The sequence below is a fragment of the Meleagris gallopavo genome, chromosome Z (genome assembly GCF_905368555.1).
Source record: "Meleagris gallopavo chromosome Z, MGAL_WU_HG_1.1, whole genome shotgun sequence".
Taxonomy (NCBI): domain Eukaryota; kingdom Metazoa; phylum Chordata; class Aves; order Galliformes; family Phasianidae; genus Meleagris; species Meleagris gallopavo.
In genome coordinates this window covers 65,361,572-65,384,773 of record NC_139435.1, presented here as the reverse complement: position 1 = coordinate 65,384,773, position 23,202 = coordinate 65,361,572, and the positions used below count along the sequence as shown (strand labels likewise).

Below are 23,202 nucleotides of genomic sequence, written 5' to 3'. Positions count from 1 at the left end.
AACACAGTTTCTAGCAAACAGTAATAATTATCACAGTGCACAACCTTGCAGCCATTCTCTTCTCTGATACAACTGTTAATCACATAGGCCTGAGTCAAGTGATGATTTTCAGAGTTTCTGTTGCTGGGTTTGGTCCTCCTCTCATCCAAAAGCCCCAGAGGAGGCTGAGGGAGCATGCAGAAATCTATTACATGTTAAATCAGGCCACTGAAGCAAATACAGAGGCCAGTATAATTCCTGCAGGTGTCAGATGGATGTAGCTCTTTCTTAATCACCAATTTTCTTTTTTTTATTACTGTAACCTGGGCAGTGGTGAAAAGTTACATTGACCAAGTCCATATTGATAGCTAAGTGATCTTACATAGGAACTACTTTTAGCATTTTCTTGTGTCTGTTTTTAGTGTGCCTCATATAACCTTTGTAATGAGCAAGTGTCTTTTTTACTGGCACAGAAAGAAAAGAGTACAGAGCAAGAACTGTTTAATCAGATGCTCTGAACTAACAATTAATGCAGTAAAAGCACCATCCAAGAAAATACAGAAATACCATAGGAACCACCTCAGAATGAAAAGAGGCTTGTTGTTACTTTCTTTCTTTCTTTTTAATATTTTTTTTCTGTTGTAATATTCATTTTTAAAGTCTGATAGTTTCAAAGACACTTCAAAATACTCTTCAGTATTTTTAACACTATCAGAAAATACAAATCCTGATTTTCAGTCTCACTTCTACTGTTACAAATCCAGACTAATTTCACCAGAGTGAAGTTGCACCTACGCAAAACCAATGTGAGACAAGAATCAGGCTCATAGTATCTTACCATGAAAAAGCTGGCTGCTTTTTCATTGTAGTTAGAAGAAACAATGGACTGAGAAATAAAGAAACATCTATTGATTTTGGATGCCTTCACTTTTTAAAGTTTAACTTTGAGACATTTTTTTAAAGGCCTGATTTTCAGAGGGCAGAAGAAAAATTTATTGAAAATCAGGCCTCTCTGAAGTATCCCACACCAGGAAGTGAAGCATCCAAAACCACCAGCCTTTTTGAAAATGTTAGCCTTATGGCGCTAGGATCGCTTTCTGAAACAGTTGCTTAAACAAAACTCCGGTAGGCCTCCACAGGAGTTTTGGCTAGGTAAGCATGGCAGGATCAGACCCATCACTTGTCAGTACATCAGTGCACTGGAGGTGCACTCAATGAAAAATAGCAGTTTCCTAATGCAAAATAAAAATCTCGCCCTGCCCACATTTCCAGCACTGAGAATTTCCCCACTGAATTCAGTGCGAGCAGAGTCAGATTGTGAGAGAAGATTATTTATATTCTAGGGAAATAGAAAGCAGTATCTCTCTTCTACTGGAGTTCAGCAGGAAACTTCATATATAACATTGGCAGAGTTACTGAAAGGCAAGTAATTAGATCAGTAACCCCATTTCAGTTGGTGTTACAGCTGCATCTTTTTCTTGTCAAGTTAGTTTCAGTTGTAATTTGGGGAGATGAAGTTCACGTACAATACTGTAATCTGGAAGATTTATATAAGGCAAAATTATCATTCATATGTTTTCTAGAAAGAATAATTAAGGTCCACTTTTGGTATCACCAATAAGCAGAAATGGCTGATGGATTTTTGTGACACTGCAAACTAAACTGAAAAGTTACTATAAAACAAAACTATGCAAACCTTTCAGGAAGGACTTATCTGAATTTTAGCAAATTAAAATAGTAAAATGATCTAAGTCTTCCCCTGAGAAATAAAAAATAGCATCTATAAAATAATGTTTAAATGTGATTTTTGTCTTAAAAAAGAGAAGCAAAATTTCTTTAAGGCTCTCATATCTGGCTGCTGTGAAATTCAGACTCCCATAAAATCCTAGGAAACTGATCAAGCTTGCCAGATATCCAAAGAAAATGTAAAAAGTGTTTTCATTATATATATTATATATATGTATAGATCAAATAAATATGAAAACATTTGTTCCATTTCCCACTTATCTCTCACTCTGCAATATTAAGGAAAAAAATAAAATAAAATCTCCAACCACTCCTCAAACCCCAGTGTGTACGTCTGATGGGAAAATAACCATGAGTTCCTCTTCCTGAAGAACTAGAAATCAAAGCAACCCAACTGCAAGGCAATGGAGGCATTCACTTCCAGTTCACAGTATTGCAGCTAGAAGTACAGTGAGGTCTAGGTAAGTGATGGAGCAGGAGCTGCCGGAGTGGGGAAGGAGAAGGTGTTCACATGACATTACAGCATTGACAGCGCTTTTTCTTTTGTGTACCTGGGGCAGCTTCCAAGGGCAGGCTCTCTTCCTTCCCTTCAGGAGAGGAGGGCTCTGTTGTGTCTGACAGGGGCCGGCCAGAGACCAGCTCAGCGGCGTTCCCATCCATGGTGGAGATGTCTGTCACTGTCTTCTCTCTCAAAGACTTCTCATCATCTTCATCGATCAGAACCAACTCTGCTTTGATGGTTTCATCATAGCCCAGCACTTTTTTCGTCTCCTCTTCATCGTCAATGCTCTGGTAGCCCATAAATATCATTGTAACTGGTTGATCTGCACTGGCCTCTGGAACTTCGCCACCACGGGGTTTGTCTTGGGGCTGGGAATTCACAGCATGCCCTTTGTTTGGTTTGTGTACCATTTCCAGCTTTGCCTCCTTGAAGAGCATTTGCTCCTTCATATGGCTAAGATTTCCATCAGCTACTGCATTTCTGTCTGACACAGTCATTATTTCATACCCTCCTTTTACATTTGATTGTCCAGCTTTTTGTATAAGTTCATCTACGTCCTTTGAGCTTAATTTATGTACTCCGTTTTCTACCACTGTGCCACCAGAGTGAACCTCATAGACTACCTTGGTACCATCATCATAGACTTTGAATCCTCTTTGATGGGCCTCATCTGGGCCAACAGGTGAAGCAGAGACAATCTTGGTCTCTCCTGTCTGTTTGTCTTTCTCCACATTAATTTCCATGGTGCACAAAGCTTGAATGAAAACAAGAAAGGAAGTGCATGTTACAACAAAAAAAGCCAGTGAATGGTTAATTGCCAAACAGACAAAGAAAACTATGGTGCCCATTTTCCTGTCAGCTGCTTCTAAAGGGTCAGGTGCTCTATGTTAGAAGTGGAATGCAATGCTGTGAACAGAGATAGTTACTATTTTACAGCTTCTTGTGTAGTTGGAGGCAAGACATACCTGCGCCAGATGGGATGTAGTCTTCCAACTCACACTATGTGGAACTGCCTCTGGTCAGTCAGGAGTGCCAAGAGCACTTAGGTTAGGTGTACTTTAGACAAAGGGAAGTGACAGCATGCAGATTGGCCTCACTCTTTCCCTTCTGAACTTGCCTCAAAATTCAAAGATAAACTAATCTCCAGCAACCTCTTTACATTCTTTTCCTTTTCTGTCATCAAACTACCATTTAGCTGGTAAGAAGTTTTGTTTGCTGCATGTAACACCCAGACTTGATAAACACTTATACTTGCTTATCTCTTCCATTTATGGCATTCAAAACATTTTAGAGGGGTGAAGAACCATTTTTTTAAACCCTTTCTAAAAGTAGGAAAACAAAATCACAAGGGAATGAGATAATTTTTCCTGTAGATTTGTGACAGATCTCTTCTTCCACACCAAGACTTCAACAGTGACCTCTGTTTGCAGGTTAATAGAATATATAAAATGGCCTTGAGGAGCTCCCTCCCTTCTTTGATGAGCCTAAGCATCGTCTCCAAAGGGGAAAGGTGAAGAAAAAAGTAATAATGAACCAATTTTCAAAGCACCATGAAACAATGGATAAAAATATGTGTGTGAGGGATGCTGTTTTAGAATAGCAAATAAACTTTTCTAGCAGTTAAAAAAGACGCAGCAATAAGTCGAAAGTAGTTGAGATCACATAGCAGGAATAGTATTCATCACTCTAACCCTCATTTTGAGACATAATGGCATCTCATTGTACAGCTTTTCAAAGAAAAATGTGCAAAGGCTTCACAGATTTTCCAGAGGCAGAAGTGTTCATCTGTTTAAATATTCCTTGCATAAAGATTAAGGCATTCTTGAACAGACATTCACAGACACTTATGAACTACCACAAGCAACGAGAAGTGTTTGTGAAACTTATGATGACTGTTTTCACCAATGAACCTAAATAGCATAATCATGATTTTTCTTACCTGAGACACCAAAAACTGGTGTCTTGGCTTTCTTCCTGCCTTTTTTTTCAAATGAATATAGAATTCAGGTGAATAACAATTGCCCAAGAGTCAGTGTAGCTTGATATGTTTGTATTTTAAACACCATTACTATTAAAAATTACACATAAAATGCATTCTTTCAGTCTTATTATTCTCATGGAGTAGAATATTTTTAAATGTATTCTCAAAATGAAATCTCTCATCAGCATTATGTAATTAATCATGTGGTGCATCATGAACACCACTATATCTTTAGATGAAAAATTTAGATACTGTAGAATGGGGATAGCTGACAATATCCTACATATTGTTATGAAGAGTTTGGTCAACAAGTTCCAGCATTGCATGGAACACTCTGTGCTAAAGATAGACCTGATTTAGAAAGTTCACAAGTGTGGTCATGTCCTTGTGTATTTGGTGTTTGTCAAATTTGCTTAAACACTGCCACTGTCAACATTTTCTTTTTATCTATGATGACTTCGCAATAGTGTTTTTGATATAACTTGTGCTTTCTGGCCTATCCTGGAGATCACACCAAAGCTACTTTTGCAAGTAAATGCATAAATATATCTGAAAGTCTTGGAAAGCTGTTCACTAGTGAAGCACATCGCCATGGGAGAAATGAATAACAGACCTTGTTTATCCGCTCATATGCACAATGCTAGTTCTCTACAGGAAAATCTAGCAGTCCAGCTTGTCAACATAGCTGAAAACTGAACTAATACAGATTTATAAAATGTCTTTATTCCGCTAGAGCTTATTTACTGCAAAATGTGCTCTGTTAACACAATACAAAGCTGTCTGACAATGGAGTTGACACTGAAAGCAGTACTTGAAGATGACAGTCTGTATTCATGGGGACAAGCCTTCTGTACAAGCTTTAATTAAAGTGTAACATGACACAGTGCTTCATGACAACAAGATCCCAATGTACATATGAAAAGAACTGGCTTCTACCTATTGCTTTAAACAGTGGGATTCTGAGGCTATTCTTTTAAAAAAATCCTAATAGACTTTGAAAATATATTAAGATGGATGCTAACAGTCTACCCTTGTCTGTCTACTAGACATGTGCTAGTGTCTTCTCATCACACAGAATACTCTTCTCAAGGAATATGTGAACAAGGCTTCTTGGTCATCCAAAGAGTGAAAGAAATGTTTGCATTCTTGGTGTCGACAAAATGGCACAAAACATACAGTGAAAAACTTGTTTTTCAGACAGATTAGGGTAAGCACTGGTGGAAGAGAAGCTTTTAGTATGGCTTGCAACAGGAACATTTTGTCTGAACAAAATAATATATCCAGTAGTGGTCTACAGTGTCTCAGCTGCAAAAGCTGCTTTGTTATGCTTACTAACTCATTCTTCCTGATAACCACCTTTTCTTTTCTTATTCCTCTAAACACCTTTTAAGTAGCCACCAGCAGTTTGGTTTGATAGGGAACATGCTGTTTAGAGAAGAAGGCTTTTTAAAATAAGGAACACATGCAGCTTTTAATGGTCACACCGGTACATTTAGGACACGTACACAGTCTGAAAAATAAGTGTTACAAAACTCTCTGTATGGCTGCAAGCACAAAACAAATCATTATTATTATCCCCACACTTTTTCTTGAGAAGAAAGAATGGTAACAAAGTGGTATATAAAGACATTTAAGTTCGAAGCATGACTGGAGGTGTGTGAGTGCCTGTATGTCTCATTCATCTTGAGGGGAGTGACTTGGGTACAATGGAGGAGGTAAAACCATGGTCTGGATATTGTGTATTTTTCTAAGCAGAGATGGAAGGAACTAAATGTTTTCACCAAAAAATTGACACATTTCCTATGCTGCTTGTGTTTGGTCAATATATATTGTTTTGAGAGTGCTCTTTGCTGCCTAAAAAGCCTTGACTTACTTACAAAAAATATGTATCAAACTGCATTTCCTAGCATTTAAATGATATCAGGAGTCCAGACCAATTAAGGAAATATAACAAAGAAGAGTTCATGGCTACTGGATTGGTATTATAAAGCTTTGCTCCTTGAGACTTACCAGCTACTCTGCTTGCTCCGTCCCGCCCAGGAACTGGCTCTGCTGTTCGTGAATAGAGGGTTGGGAGTTCAGGGATCTGGGAGCAAATGTAATTTACTGCATCTGGTGTCAGAGAACAGGAAACAGTTAGATTTGTGCTTCGAGCCCCAGTGGCTTCATTGCTTAGACAGCAGAGTGTTAAGTTGTCAGCCCCAACAATAGTTGCTGGAGCTTTGTATTAGATAATTGGATCAAAGCAAACAAAATGCAAAGTCACAGTCGTGTGATTGGTGTTCAGTAAACTAGCTGAGGTAGGAGGGAATGGGTCCAGATGACTCAAACCTTGTGTAAGTTCAACACATAAAATTATTTGTCAGGAGGTTCTGGATTTATCAAGTCTGTGACCTTTAAATATGGGAAGTGTTGGGGGGAAAGATGGGGTTGGCAAGGAACAAACCTGGAGTAATATCTAGCATAACAAACATCTCACATACAGATATAAAAGCTTAAAAATGCTATTGTTGGCTGAAAGGGATGAAAGGCCAGTTCTTTTTGCATGGGTTGTTTGCATATTATAGAACTGCCAGTTGGCTCTTTGTTCTTAGAGATATTAATATAGCTAATAATGAAATAACATATAGTCTAGTAGGGTGCTCATTGTGCCCTGCAGCACCTATTAAGTTCTTGTCAGCTCTGTAGTGCCTCTGTTCATAAGCAGTGTTCAAAAAAGTAGAGAACTTGCTGGAAGGCTGACTTGCTTACCGTTGTTTACCACAAGCTAAATATATTCTTTAGAAAAGACATTAAAGACGTTTTATAAACAATTACTGGGAGAAGTTTTATGGCTGGGTTAAATATAACTTCTGCTAAGGTTCAGTGGCTGAATTAGAAGAAGAGCTCTGAGGAGAGATGTGCAAGTAACTAACTTTCAGTTTGACTTCCAAAACAAAAGAAGCAGAAAAAAAATAATCACATTGTTTCATATCAGTTGGGAATTTTTTTGAATTTTGTGTGGAAAAGGTGGAATTTCTGTTCAAACACAAAACTCCGTCTGGTCTGACACAGAGATATGTTGCCTTCCAAGGATGCGTTGCAGATACATTGTGAAATTAAGCTGCTGCGCCCTTGATATGACCTGGTTCAAGTGTGAGGATAGGTGGTAGAATCTGCCTTCTTCAGTGTCTCTTGTTGTTGTGAGCAGGTGAAATACAAAGAATTAGTGCAGACAGTGAATGTGAAATGGAGAAGGATGAGAGAAAAAGAAGTGCCATGTTAGTGGCTACATCACTGCCACCATTTCTCTTGTGAATGGAGATATGCTCACTCTGTTCCCTGTCGGCCAATATCCATCCCCCCAAAAAAACCCACAAGAGACACATGTTGTACCTGATGGCACCGCCAGTAAAAGCAAGACATGTCACCTCTAACCCCAAACCTGCTCCTTTGAAGGACAGCTGTGCCTGCTGCGAGTGGAACAGTTTTATGCCCTAATAGCCTGCAGTGGCCACTGGAGCTGTTTGGTACTATGAGATAGTAATTGCAGTCCCAAAGAGGACAGTTCACCATTGGAGCAATGTAAATGACTCAAGAAAGGTCCCTTCTAATCCAAACCACTCTGTGATTCTATGATCCTATGAAAGAGGCACCTGCTCTGTCTTTTCTATTTCCTGTGTCAGAATAGGATGAGGAAGAGGCACAGTGCAAATTCATTCAGGAAAGTCAGGAAGTTGTTACAGAAGTTCAGATGAATTTCAAAAAAGTCAGGGAAATACTGCTTTATTTCACACTTCAGTGGACAAATAGCAGTCTTGGCAACTGAGCCTTTATATTTTCAATGCACAATGTTTCCTCGAAGGTTCTTTTTTTTTAATTTTTATTTTTAGCAATATGGCCTAGGAGAAATAATTGTCTAGGACACAACTGACTGAACAGTGGCCAGTAACAGCTGCTTTCTTTCATAAAGTGTCATGCCTCTGATGAGAAATTGGTACAATGCCCTCTGTTGTTATTCTGTGAAACATCACCAGCAAATGAGGAGGCTATAGTGAAAACTGAAGTAATTTCTCAGAAGTAAGAAATGTTGAGACTGCTTCTGGGCCAGAATGAGAAAGAACTTTGTATTCCAGAAATGGCAGAAATTTAGTAATTATTTATGCCATCGAGTGTGATGCTGGAACAGCATTTTGATTGCACACTCATCCAGTGACTTGAGTGACAGAGTTGTCTGTCCACGTACGGGTGTTGTCAGCACATTCCATCATTTAGCATTGCTGTTGTCCAGCAGTAGGCCAAGCAATTCTCACTTTGATGCTTGCATGTGTACGGACTTTAGTAAGATACTGGCTTTTTGGCCTCTTGTGTTAGGAGGCAATGTCTTTCAGTTGCTGCTAGCATTGACTCAGCTTAGAAACATATAATAAGGTACTTAAAAATGTTGCTCAAGGGCTCCTGAGAATCTCCAGTTACCAGAAAGTGGGAAAGTTGTAGTGGGAGGGACATGTATCAGAGGGGTATCAGAGGGACCATTGGTTCATTTTGGCTGTTTCTGTGACAGCTACCCCTCTCCCGACCCTGGATGAAAAGAGCTTATTTCCCTTTATTTCTCTGGCAACCAGGTCTAAAAACAATATGAGAGCAATTTTACAAGGAGTGGTTGAGACACAATTAGTATTTTGTTCACATGAGAAGTTAGGTCATAAATTAAAGCATTTGAACTGACTCCATTCAGTAGCTCCATTTTAACCTTTGATGAGCTATTAATATCTAAGAATGCCATAAAACATGTCTTGTGGCTTTTCATACTACTTACAACAAGCTGCACTTTAGGATTATGGCACTTCTCTGTGTTATCAGACTAATGAAGTGACTGAGAACACATATAGGGCCTGGTAATCTTTCAAGAGTGCTTATACAGAACAAAACCTTTGGGGGTGCTCAAAGTAGTTCATGGTGAGCTCATTTTCCAAGAGCTTGATTTACTTTAAAATGTCTAACTACTGACAAACTGGGTGCCTGAGTTCTGCCATGCACACTGGCACCCAGGACAGGGCTGTTCCCCTGTGAAGCCATCAGGTTCTGCAGAACATTATGTCAGGGTGAACAGAGATGATAAGCCACATGTAAGATCAGGAACACAGGTCTGAGCAGGTGGCTGTGCATCAATCCAGACTGAAGCAGAAGAAGCTCGACGAGCTGCTAAGCCAGCAGCTGGGAATCAAATCATCCACATCAGGTTTTCAGAGCCACAGCGTTGTCAAATATATGTTAACATACACAAGATTTAAACAGCTCATGCAAACTGTAGAGTTGCTGCAGCTGGGCCTTTTGCCTGTTCACTGAAGTAGCAGACTGCAGTTTGCATTCTGATTGCTTAAGGCTGCAGGGAATGAATTTACCCCAGGGCAAAGAGTCAACAGTCAGTTGGATCTTAATGAGGCTTTTAGTTTATGCATACACTGAGTCACAAACATATGCACACACGGAGTGTGAGCACTCTCTTTTCTATTTGTTCACGCTAGGCATGCAGCACAATACTACAGAGTGCCTGGTTTTGCCTGTAGACGTGGAAAGCAATAAATGACACCATCCCTAGTGTTATCTCAGGCCTAGTTTAACTGGAGAACTTCTCTTGTAGGCCTAGGACACCACAGGCTGAGAGAAGCTCAACTGCAGAGGATGGAACCACTGGCAGAGCCTTGGCTTCTGCTCAGCTTTATTTTGTGTAGCAATCTATAATGGCAAAATATGTTTGTACCCTAGAAATGCGGGATTTGCATTTGTTGTGTCTGGATAACTTCAAGCTAATAGGTAGTCATTGCCAAAGCAGTCACACAGGAAGGATACCGAGCCACTTGGTTGACCATCAGTGTCCACCACCTCTTCTCTTCCCTCATCTCCTTCTGTATCACTCTGGGCTCTGAGCTCTCTGCAGTTGTGTTTTTTTTACATAAGCAAAAGCTATGTCAACACCACATACATGGCACAGAAGCATGCAGAGGGATACATTGGTGAGGTAAATCACTTTCTACATCGTCACTACATTTAGAATAAAGGGAAGCATGTATTCTGTGAACTAACATGAGATTTACAAACTCAGTCTTCCAGGCATCAGTTGAATGATCTGCCAACATAGGTAGCAATTGGTGTATGTACTAACTCATGTATGTTTTTACACAGCCTTGCTGTAAAATGCAATGGTTCCTATCATTTTCCTCTGCAACATGCATTATACAGTTGACAAATGAATGATCTGCCTCAATAAAAGAAGTTGTATGTGTATTTGAAGGGCGGACAAATCTACGTTATTGAACTGCTCACAGCTAGCAATGTACATAACCTCTTCTTTCTGTGATCAGCTGCCAACACAGACTGCTGTTGTGCAGCAGAAAACACAGCTTTATCCATGTAGACATGCACAGCTACACCATGCCCACAATGGGAGGCAGACCTGGGTCAGTGGGATGGCTCACAGGCATGAACGTTTCTAGAGCCTCAGAGTGCAGTCTGCTTCTTCACAAAGCTGCCTAGAGGATGACCAGCTACCAAGAGGATGAGATAAGGCAGGTAAACCAAGGCTTCAGAAGAGGTACCCACTAACTTATCTAAATCCCGTCCCTCTTCCGTTCACACATGGGTTCATGGGTTCTGTGAGCAACCTGCTGCCATTCACATAATGTTACTGTTATCTGTTAGACCTGCAGACATCACAAGCTATGTTTGCTTCTGGCTCAGTCTGTGAAGGAATAATCTGCTGAGATCAGGCCAAATCTCGAGCATGGTGAGGCTGAACAAAGAACTGCAGATAGATATGCTACAAGAAAAAGTTTTAGGGGAAACTATTGCCTTACGTTTGCTAAGTGGAGTTTTGTTTCACTCAAGTTTTATCATATCACTCATGAAAAGGCAAACCGTGCCTTGCAGGAGTCCTGAAGGTTGCTGCATGTGTTAGGTGATATGTTATGTGCTAATACCTGTAGGCACTGATTCCTCTTTAGGAAGCTTATCACTCTGCACAGGTACAAAATATTTGCCATTCTGGATATTTATTTACTTCGTGATAGACAATTTCAAAAGCTTCAGGAAAGAGAAAAAAAAAATTCTCACGGAAGAGCATCCTACTGGGACTTTTTTTTTTTTTTTTTTTTTTGAAACTCCTGAAGCTATCCTAAAGATTGAATTACATTGTAATCAGAATATAACACTTCTGAACTAGATCTCTGAGGTAAAAATAAAACCTCATAACCAGCTAATATTAATATCAATCAAAAGAATCTCCCTACAGCAGAACTAAATCAACTTATGGGCTATGCATTAATCTACACTTGTGTACCAGTGCTATAATATGTTAGGATCATCCTTCACGTTCCCTGCCTATGCCATAAGTAAGCCTGAGAGTAACTTTGTCAGCAGCTGGAGGAACTAGAATATTGCATCTTATCAGTTCGAAGTTGGGTGCTGGGAACCTGTGCCTGGAGAAGAGAATTATCTGCAGATGGATCAGTGTGCTGTCCTTCCTGGGTCCTGATGGTCCTGGAGGTGCACTGCAAGAGTTTCTCTAGACTTTTTGCAACAAACTACATGTTTTCTTCACTCAGACACCTGCATTTGAATACCAGTATTTAGACTGACCACATATCTTGTCACACTAAGATCATAAACTGGGAATTATTGCATCCTCACTCACCTACGCAAGGCTTTCCTTCTGTGACAATAGTCACACACAGAATGTCTTTCATCAGAGAAGTAATCCAATTTTAAACAAAAACAGATTGTTGCTGTAAATTAGGAGTAGTCCACATTGTATTTAGCAGTTTGTGAATAGTATGAGCTCATGAAAGGGGGAGCATAGATCACTGAGCAGGTGAAAAGGAATCTCCACTGTTGGGCTGTCATGTTGTGGAAGAGGTCAGTAACTTGGAAGACATCTGGACGTCTTGATCAATGACTGTTTTAAGAAATCCTCATTTTATTTTTCCTAGTATGTACATAGCAGTAGCTGGAGCACTACCAAAGGAATGCTGCCCCACAGCAACAGTGACATGTGTGCTTGCACTATAGCAAACACTGCTCTAGCAGTAAATCAGAATCACGCAATGAATGGAAGAACCTTCACCCTGTAAACTTCTGCAACACAGCTATGTAACATTTGTTAAACTCAAAGATAAACAGTAGTAAAAAGGCACTTACCACCATCCTGTTGTGAGAAAGTCTGTGAAGAGAAAAAAGAAAGAAGACTGGTTAAAACTTTCTAGGATTGCTTTTATGGTTCTTTGTCACTTTTAAATGGGTAACTGGGACTTTGGCTCCTCAGGTCTAGGTGCAGTTAGAGGCCAAGGAAGTGGGACATGGTTGTAACAGAAAGGAGAACTCTTGCTGTTTCTCATAAGCAGTGTCATTCAGAAGAGGTGTTTATGTCAGATGACGCTATTTTTGGGTGCTACTGAAAGGGGGAAGCTTGAGATTCCTTACAGGCATCCTGACATCTTTCACTCCGTTCCAAAAGCTCACATGGTTTCCATGCGGATAAGCTATGAGATAGTGTACTAGATCTCCTTCTTGAAAAGGCTGGAATGGGGAGGGGAAATCCAAATAGTCCAAACCAGAATAGATCTGACACCTCTGTATCTTTGCTGCTTTTGGTCATCCTGGTTTGAGATAAATGCTCTGCAACTGCCCTCAACCTTCCTGTAAATGCATGAATTATAGCTGCTATTTTGGAATAGTGCTAAGAGTCTCAGTTTCAGTCTATGTCCAAATTTTTTTTTTTTTTTTAAATACCTTTTGCAAGTTATCGAAGGACTTCTCAGTCTCTTTTAGTTTCTCCAAAATGATTTGTTCTTTGGCAGATATTTGAGATTCCTCACTTTCCAACTTCTGTATTTCTTGTTCCAACCTGTGGAAGACATACAGACATGCACATACACAGAAAAATAAAACTTATAAAAGCTATTTCAATGAGATAAAGTCACCGAAGTAATAATTAGAATTTCAAGTGTCATAAGGAATACCTTTTATACTTGCTATTCACATCTGATTTATTAGCACATGAATGACATGAATTATTTATAAAGCATATATTCAAGACAAAAAACATAATTTTCTTATTACAGACTTTTGCAAAAAAAGTGCAGGTTAACTAAAAGTACACCTTCATCCCAATTCCTTTAACATCTCTCAGACATGCACTTCCACTGTAGAAACCAGAGTATTGAATATAACTGTAGAAATGTAGTAATGATTAGAGGAATGCTGCTCCTAGTGCTGCTGTACTACAGACAATGGAAGTGGAAATAGCTTTTGGAAGCTGGCAGACAAATAATTGTACTAAGAGTTTTTTAGGAGCAAGAGCATCACCCAATTTCCTTAATAACTCTGGTTGGCTGGAGCTTCCTTCTAGGGTAGCTAAAAGCCTTGGATCTCCATCCATGCTTCCTACTCTTACTGGATGGTACTGGTGACCCCAGGGACTGCACATAATAAAATACACAGAGAACAGTGTTATTCTTCTAGGCAGCAAACAGGCTTGCTGAACGTGGTGAAATCTATCAACACTCACTTCTGAAGATGCAGTTCATCTTGATTTGGGATATTCTTTAACCACAAATACACGAGGTCAGATTCTCCATTACTTTAACTCAAACCTGCTTTTATTGCCACGATTTATACCAATATTACACAGTTATATTCTTTCTATTTTTATGCACATCACTGTTCCTATTTTCTCAATTTTGGAAACAAATAAAACAAAGGGACAAATTTTTGCTCTTCATCTCTGTTCAGCACAGGGCTTCATTAGTGCTTGTTCAATCAGAAGGCAGAAGGTGAGGAGAAGGTGACTGTGCACAGTGAGCTGGAAAGCAGGGAAGGATTTCTCCTTTCAGGAACTCAACAGGTTGGGTTGCTTACAAAATTCACGTGCCCAAATGTAAATATCATTAGAAACTGCAGTTCCAATCCACCTAATGCTTTCTCTAAGTTAATATAAATGTTAAAAAATGCAAGTATTTCATTCTAATGAGATAGAGAAAGTTGGTACAGGGAATACTGCAGGGAGAAAGTTTTCAAAAGTACTCCATCTCAATTTTCCTTCCCAGGAAATATTTTTAAATTGAAGTGAAAATATCACTTGTCATGGAGGACAGAGATTGCCAAGCTCCTACTTAATGAATTTAGAAGTCAACAGAAAGGTGGTTTCATTTTCTTCCGTGTCCCTTGGGGTGATTAGTAGATCCATGCACATTTATACCTTGCTGACAAAGACATCTGAATTATTATGTTCTGATGAAATTACGTTGTGGAGTTGGGTGAGTGGGGTTTTGGTAGTGTGTCTCTTTTCTTCCCAAGTGAATTACTCAGCAGCATGTTCGGGATACATATTGTGCAGCCTGGTGCATGTTGCTAGACACATGACCCAGGAAGAGACTGGAAAATGGCAGAAGTCAGCAACAACAAAATTCACGTGAAAAATTCTTTCAAATGAGCTGGACATGGGTTCGTCTGTTATGACAATGAAAACACTGAGGGCACACGTGGTGTAAGGCAACTCATTTGGTGTGAGTAGTGCTGCAAAAAATGTTCGTAGACTCCTTGCAATCAGAGGTGATCATAAATGCATATTTTGTGTACTGGCTCAAAACTGTGAAAGGAATTGGTTGCCATTATGTGGATTTATAATTTCTTACTGTCTGGATATCTGCTTTTTTTTTTTTTTTTTTTTCTTTTTTTCCCCCCCACTTGTTCGTGTTCCTCTTAACCTTCACTCCCAGTCCACTTCCATAGTTTCTGCTGCATTCATGCCAGACTACCATTGCCACTAAAAAAAATTTGGACAGATAGATCAGATTTTCCTATTCTGGAAACTTTTTCTTCTTCTTCTTCTTCTTTTTTTTTTTAACCTTCTAGAATCAGTAATATCAGCAACTTGCTAAAGAGGAAAGGAATTGATACAGAGCTGCCAGTATTAAAGACATAGCAGGGCTCTTAGGGACAGAAATCTTAGAATGCATAAAACCTTGTGCCACACTGCTCTTCTTCCACTGAAATCACTGCAGGCAGACTAAGAACTCTAAGGCATTACTGAGACTGGATCTAGTCCTGCAGGTGAAATACTGGATCGCTAGCTGCGGCAGGAGAAATACTGATCATTCAGTCGTGTTTAGCTAGAATGCACTCTGTTATACAGCACAAGGATCATTTATCAAGTGTTATTATCCACGGGAGGTTACTTTATTCCCCTTCACTAAAGTTTACAACTCTACTCTCTATGCTTGAAAGCCACGGAAATGCTAATGGGGTATGTGAGGTAACAGGACCACTCTGCACAATGCTCACTTTCCATGTGAGCTGTTGTATACATAAAGCAGCAAATCACACAGGTACCAGAGACCTCACTGGAAAATACATCTTCTTCAGTAGGCACCTCAGCCTACCACCTTTGGGCTTCTTACACTGAAGCAGTGCAAAGATTAAAGTCACAATTCAAACTGAAGGTTGTTTTGTGTCCTTTTTTTTTTTCTGTTGTATCATACTGCCAAATTTTCTGAGTGACCAGGAGTACTGCTGGCTATTTTGGTAACAAGATACAACAGACAAACACAAATTTAGCCTGAGAAACAGGCACTAATAGCACATTTGTTTCAGGCAATATGCTGTATAATGATCTAAACAGCAATAAATCCATCAAAGTACACATGTGCACGTACATGCATATACAAAGTCCTTACATTCTTCCTGTGTAAGCCTTCTAAATATTCAATAATGTCCCTTTCTTCTAGCTCAGTTTAAAGAGGATGTGTTTTAATTGTCATTTGACACCTGATAGGGAAATCCTCTAATTCCCTTCTTCCTGGCTCCTTAGCAGACTTCAGGCTAGAGTTTGAATGACAACTATGACAATAAAGCCATCAAATAAACAACTGCAGTATCTGGAATGCTGTAGGGAATGCACACAGAGGAAAATGGAGCTCAAGACTGTTTTGAAGTTGAAGTAAAACAGCCTGTTAGCCTAGCTGCTTCTCAGTGCAAGTAGTTATCTGATCTCCAGGATCTGCTGAACTGTTGCCATAAGGATTAAAAAAAAGCAGGTGATGAATTCAGGAGTTGTTTTGTCATGGGCAGGTCTTTACAGTGGGTGTACACTGAGTCCCACTTCCCTTAATACTATAGGAATAAAGAGGGGAGATTTCATCACTCAGAAATCCAGTTGGGTCTTGGGCTTTCTGTACCTCAGCTTCCTTTGGTGGACATCTGCCATAAGCACTTGAGGATACAAGAGCATTTTCAGTGGTGTGATTTCCTCAGCTGCAAGGGATGTTTCTCTTGCCACATCTCAACTCCAAGTCTGTGTCCCAGGAGGTGGAGACAGGAAGGTGGCTATCTATCCAGCCCTGTCGGGCAATTCCCAGCTGGGCCATCAAGAGCTCTGTTTTGGTCATGCTCTTCTGGAAGGAGCTAACCTGAACACACAAGGAAATCCAGCATATTTCAAGGATTCTTGTATATCCTGACTTGGCGTCCAGGAGGCTGGGGAAAAGGTGCCTGTTGAAAGTGGTCCAGACTGGGTTATGAAAACTTGGTAGTGTCCCATATGATGCTGGGGCTCAACACTGAGAAGAATGGTCATGAAAACCAGATGATCTACTTGGTCATTTTTATGGTGACGTCCCACCACAAAGGGGAGAAAGCCATGAACAGAAGAAGATGTCTGGGTATTCTGTCTCTTGGCCATCATTTTTCTGCCAGTCATCATCTGTGGGTGCTCTCACTCATTGGTTGGTAAGATTACAGAAACAATAATCCAGGTCGGACGGGAGACCTCTAGAGGCCTCCAAGCAAGGTTAGTTATGATTTCATACCAAGATGCTCAGGGCTTTGTTCAGTGAAGGCTTGATATCCTCTAAGGCTCTGGGGGAAATGAAAGTCTTTTCAAGGCTGCTGTGAGGCTTTCTCTTTCAAAATCTGTAAGTGTTAGATAGTTAGATAAGATGCCCTGCGGAATTCAGAGCAGAACTGCTCAGTGCTGCAGGGAAGAGGATGCATCAGGTGTCTGAAGGAAATCTGACTGTTGTGTTTGATAGGATTTGAGCCTGTGTCAGCAGGCTGGGATATTCTGAGAGAGCAGGAATGATGGGATGACACCTCATGCGGAGATGCTGGGAACAGAGACCAAAGGAACTTTTGGAGAGCACAGAAGTATTTTTAGTTCAGATAACAGAAAGGGAAATTAAGAGGGGAGAGTTAAGAGGTGAAAAGAGACGGTTGGTACTGTGGTATATGTAGATGTGCATTTACGTTGAAAAAAATGAATTCAGGCCTTTGTCTTCCTCTCTGCTGAAAGATACAAGTGTTTTGCTGTGACCCCAGCAGAGACCCTGAAGAGTGCTCTCAGGGTGATGTACACCTTTGCTCTTTGCAACAAGGACACACAAATCTTAAGTAAGGAGAGCCACGCCAGAAGACAACACAGCTTCCTCTGTCCAGCTCACTAACTCTGACACACGCATGCTTTCTGGAGATAACTCATTTGGGAGAAAGCTCAGCAGTATTTTTTTTCTAGGTAGGACTGTAACAGCATTTTAAGCAGGTAGAACAGCCGCAGGTTTAGAGACCAGATCTTTAGCCTGTTTTTGCTCTGAATGCTGGGTTGTACTCCACAACCTGAGAAATGTGCCATTTCTGCAGTGAAGACTGATGCATAACAGAAATGATGTCTGTGGCATACATATTGATGTGTCAGTAGAAAAATGAACATTCATCTGCGTGAATAAGAAAAATATACAAAGGAAAACAGGAAAGACTTAATCAGAATAAACACTGAAAGGGGAAAGTTGAAGGATGCGTATGCAAAGTGAGGAATGGCTCAGCTGTGAGTATTTTACCATTGCTTAACTGACACTCTAAAACAACCTGGTGCAAAAGGCACAAAGGAGTAACGGATCTGGACACTAGTAATTAGTACCAGGTTTCTCAGAGTTGAAAATCTAACTGATATTAAAAAGGTAGACTCACAAGCAGAGAGCTATTAACAACCTCCCTGATAATTACTACATAATTGCTAAGCATAAAGTTTAAGGAGAGCTGGGCTCTCCTTTGGCATTTATAGGGCAGAATTTGATCTCTGTATGGGCTCAGTGTCTGCCTCATGCATTTAGCCTTCATGAAGCTTTTGACCAGAGAGCAATACCAGAAAGTGTTTCTTCTCTTATGGGCAACAGAAATTTAAAGTGCAGTGTCCATCTTTGAGCACAGAGCCAAGAGCCTTTTCCAGCAGTGCAACTGAATACTGGGTAAGATACTTCACCTTGTGGACCCCTCATTCCTATTACTTAGTATGGGCAGCAGGGTAGCCAGCACCTGTATTGACTACCACATCTCAGCAACAGCTGTAAAGCAAAATGCCATTTACTTACATTCTACGCCATGAACTGTGCTCTTACTACTATAGGGAAGCAGAGAATCACCTGGCTTAGGTTCCTTCATTGGCTTAGTTTTTTTAGCAAACACTGGCAGTTATGCCAAACCCAGGTGAAGCATCTGTAGATGTCTCTATGTATCTACACACGAGCTGTGCCGGTGGTGAAAAACTGCCTGATTTCAAGTCTGAAGCAGGATCTGAAATGTGAGTCTGGAGCTGAGTAATTCAATGCCTCTTAGTTTAGTCTTTCTGCAGAGCTCATGCTTTTTAAAAAGCCAACCCTAAAAGAGGACATCTAGCAGTGTGCATGTTATGATTCCAGAAGAGTATTGTTTGCAGAGTGTGACTGATAATCAAGAGCAGCAAAGTTAATTAGCATCTTTGAAAAAGCAAAGCCTATGTGATTGGAAAGACTGGGAATACGTTATCACTAATCAATGCCCGTAAACGAGATTTAGGCATGAAGTTGCATGAGTTGCTCTATATCTACTTGTGTCTTCCTGAGCACATAGGAAGTCCCTCTCACTTAGCAGAAGTTGAAACCCAATGTCATTTGGAGAACTGGAGAACTTGGTAAGAAAGGAAATACACTGTATGACTCCACTTGCTGTTTACAATAGATATGTATATGCACAAAAATACTGATATTTTGCATCTGCCTGATTTAGGACCATGTTAATCCCTGTTAGGTTAGCCAAAACAAGAACAAGTCAAGAATATATTGGCCATAGGATCTCTCGAACTAAACATGGTCAGCTATAAAAACCAAATGTATTTATCCAGAGTTAGTTAGTAAACTGTTATGCGCTTCAGATGTAGAAGGCTTTTTGGACAGTTTACAAATGCTTTGACCTGGAATTGCCAAAGCTATGCAGCCGAGTCCTTTCCATGCCAAAGCTACACCCTGTTGGTGTACTAATCATTGTATCTGTGGTGAGACTTCCACCAGTTGGAGCTACTTTTTCTCTGTTTTAGAAGCATGTCAACACATGTGGTTCTCCTCCTCACAAAGCCCAGACACAAGCAGTACACACCTAGAGACCGGGAAAGCAGCACAGAAGGCTGACACGTTGCAGCTAGCCACATGAAAATTCATTTTGGCTTAGAAACTTATGTCAGCAGTTCAGCTGTATAGCGGACTGTATTATTTATAGCTTGGGAGAAGTCCAAGGAATGAAGGGAGAGCAACTGAGGGATGACTTTAGAATGCTCATCCTCTGTAGTGCAGTAGTGCTGGCTGCTACAGTGCTACCCAGGGCTAGCATGGATGCACAACTCACATTCAGGAATGATCTTATGCACCTTTACCTGCAGCTGCTATGGAAGGAGGTTGTTTTTGTTCCACTCTTACACATACCAGTGTCCTGAGGATACACACGGTTACTTCACAGCATTAACAGGGAAGGCAGCAAACCTAGGAAAGGGTGCAGGTTTTATCTCCCAGCAACGTCCAGGTTGTCCACACCAGAAACTTCAGATAGATGCTGGCTATTTATTTTCTATCTGTATTGAAACTTACTGATGCCTCTAGAAGGGTCTGCACTAGGAATGCAATAAACTTCTGCAAGCTTGGAGCTCAAGAAATGCTGCATGAAAAAGGAAAATATCTTGGGTCAATAGTGGCCTGTACACTTCTCTGAGGAGTCTCCTTCCCTCTTATCCTCTGGGGAGATCAGATACCTGCTGCCAAGTAGTTTTGACCTCACTATCCAAGGAACCGCTCTTTTCTTAAACTCGGTGAGTATGCTGGTGGCAGCTGAAAGGCCAAAGTACCCTTGTGTTTGGGATTTAACTGCATTTCTGTCAGAAACTCACCACACTGGGCCAAACACTCTCAAAATCAGAAGTGTAGCTGAGCAACTAGGGAGTTGGAAAATATTACAGCCAGCACAGGGCTGATGATGCAGTTTTATGTAGATACAGTACTGAAGAAGACAGAAAACAAGCTCTAAGCCAGACCCATCCTCTCCTCATCCTTTCCTTGTCTTTAACTTTTTCCTCTACTACCCTTCTCTTCCTACCACTTGCACAGTCCTCATTCGTGTTCCTGGTGGATCCCATCCCTCACCATCCATGCCCCATGCCCATCCTTCCCAATCCTCTTGGTGTCTCCCACTTCCCTGGAACTGCCCTGCTCCTCACAGTCAATCAGACTCCATTGATTATTTATTCAATTATAGCACCTCATTTCCTATTAAAATATTATGTGTATTGCTTCCTTATCATCCTTTCTCCTTGCTTCTCCTCTGTCCTTTCCATAAGGCAAATACATTCATGTATGACCATACAACCAGTGCTCCTATCTACTGGCCGGCTTTCTTGATGCCTTCACTAAAAGTCACTCTCCTCAGAAAAGAGATCTTTGGAGCACATGGCATCACATCTCATTTGTGACAAAAAAAAACTCTTCCAGTTTCTAGGATGAAGATCTGTAGTCTACAAAAGCTTGCATCTCTAGAAGCTAACGAAAGGGAAAATTCTAAATATGTACTGCAGCTGATGAGAACAACCACAGTTTAAGGGAAGGAGTCCACGTATGATCACTTGTCAAGTGTAGTAATTATTGCACTTAAGAACACCTATGTGTATACACAATATAACATGATTTGTTACATGTTATAAAGTAACATGTATTATGGTTTGTAAAATATGTTATACAGCTCTAATTTCCTACAAATTATCTTTCCCCTTCTGTTGCATTTCCGCTTGCTACTGTTTTCTCCCTCCTGTGAATCACAATTTCCTTTGAGCTGCATTTTTCTTGCTCAGTTTATAATGACAATTCTTTTCTTTTGTCTTGGGCCAAAGATTGTGTTTTTACTTTTCATTTATTTGTTTTCTTTTGTTTTTATTCTCAAGGACATAAATATTTTGATGTAAATATTTTTCTTCCTCTTCTCTACCTATTGCTTAGATTGTATGAAGTGGATACGAACATGACATGGTGGTGGTTAACATCATTATTTGTTTGTTTTTCTGCAGTGCCAGTGTTCATATGACTCTTAGGAACTCTAAATCTTTTTTCTGTCAATAAATGGGATAATGGAACATAATTCTACAATGTGAAATAAAAATATCATGGATAATTCTAACTTTCTGCACTGACAAGGTGCTCAAGTTCTTTTATAGCAGGAAGAAGTACTCTAAAGTTTCATTGTAGGATTCTTTGCATATGTTCTACTTTTGAAGAAAGAATTTGAAATGGTGTACTGAACTCCACTGTAATATCTCTGCTCCGACTGTTTGCACATTATATCTGTCTAAACACCATCATCAACAAGCACTCTTACCAACCTACTCTAACACCCATTCAACTGACAGAGGTTTAAAGAGAGAGTATGCTGGTTATTAATACATATTGTATTTATGGCAGTCCAAGCATAACCAGGGGTACTTGAGAGAACCTCTTAAATGCTGTAATCCACGGATTTGTCTTTATGCATATATATATGCAGGTACATGAAAAGTAATTGAAAGACAAGGTCCTCCTTGCATAGGTTGCCCTTTTTTCCTCTTACTGATACTTCTTGTCATTCTTTGAATTCCTACATTTTCCTCCACACCAAACTCCACTGCCTCTTCTAAGAGAGACTCTGCTCACAGTCATGTCAGGTCACTCCTTACTGCACACAAACCAGGATTTCACTCCTTGTATGTTTCACATCTGGGATGTTTTCAATCCCTCCCTGCCCCCAGGGAGCAAATGCAGATAAGTCCTTTGTGTGGCAATCTGATCATCTTTGAAAGCTTGTACTGTTTGTTGAAAGAGCAGTATTCTCAAAAAAACAAGCAAAAGCTGGAGTTGTCTGCTTTAGCTCTGCTGTAAATCACTATGTCTGACTCCATTTCTCCATCCTGACCCAATACAGTTTCCAGTATGGTCCAATCACACATCAGACTGTGCTTCTCACAGGAAGGTATGTTATTTGGTACTACTAATTATGGATACTCACAGTACATGTGATGTTTCTGGGATCTTGGTTTGACTTGAGACATGTGTACTTCTAATGACTGCATGGACTTTGTAGTGAATTTCAGGTGCAGACAACAGCTTATTTGTTCTCTTTCTTTATGAATAGTCTGCAGCAGTTGCTGAAAATGTGCTGTTGCAGGGAAGATGATGTCAACAAGCCTATTTCTTGGCTTTGTAAGGCTGTGCTGCCCAGCAATCAGTGGTCTGATCTAAGGCACACCATGCCATTTGATGGAATGTAGTCAAGACATACGTGTCTGAGAACAACTCAGAAATTGAAAATGAGCCCCAGAAAATTCAGGCTATTACACTGAAAATGTGCAAGCCCAAGCAGGTATTATAATTGGTGTGATGACACCTTCCTTGTGACTTGGCTGGTGCGTGGCTGTTAAAGCACCACATCTTACTATGATGGAAAACTGAAGCTTACAGGGATCCTATCTGCTTCCTTCTGACCTTTCCTACCCAACCTTTCCTTGACTTTTGTGTTGTGCTTTAGACTGTCTGAACCTGTGAGGCCCTCAGAAGCCCCTGAGCAGGAGAACTAGGGGGTACGTGCAGCTGGCAGTCAGTGTGCTTTTGGCAGTGAGTTTTATTAAGTTCCTTTTAAAATTCCCAAC

At 40.3% G+C, this 23,202-nt stretch overlaps 1 protein-coding gene across 8 annotated transcripts in view; it reads right to left on the bottom strand.

Moving 5' to 3' along the window:
• Positions 1–23,202, bottom strand: part of PALM2AKAP2 (PALM2 and AKAP2 fusion) — a 246,313-nt gene that overhangs the window by 132,412 nt on the left and 90,699 nt on the right. For 4 of the 8 annotated variants that reach the window (XM_085213912.1, XM_085213914.1, XM_085213913.1 and 1 more), the window contains exons 4-7: positions 12,975–13,089; positions 12,384–12,405; positions 6,219–6,320; positions 2,277–2,981 (exon numbers count right to left, since the gene is read on the bottom strand). In XM_085213912.1, the coding sequence (XP_085070038.1) occupies positions 2,277–2,981; positions 6,219–6,320; positions 12,384–12,405; positions 12,975–13,089 (944 nt within the window). The remainder of the gene's footprint in view (positions 1–2,276; positions 2,982–6,218; positions 6,321–12,383; positions 12,406–12,974; positions 13,090–23,202) is intronic. The other 4 variants (XM_085213917.1, XM_085213918.1, XM_085213919.1 and 1 more) reach the window with 2 other exon arrangements.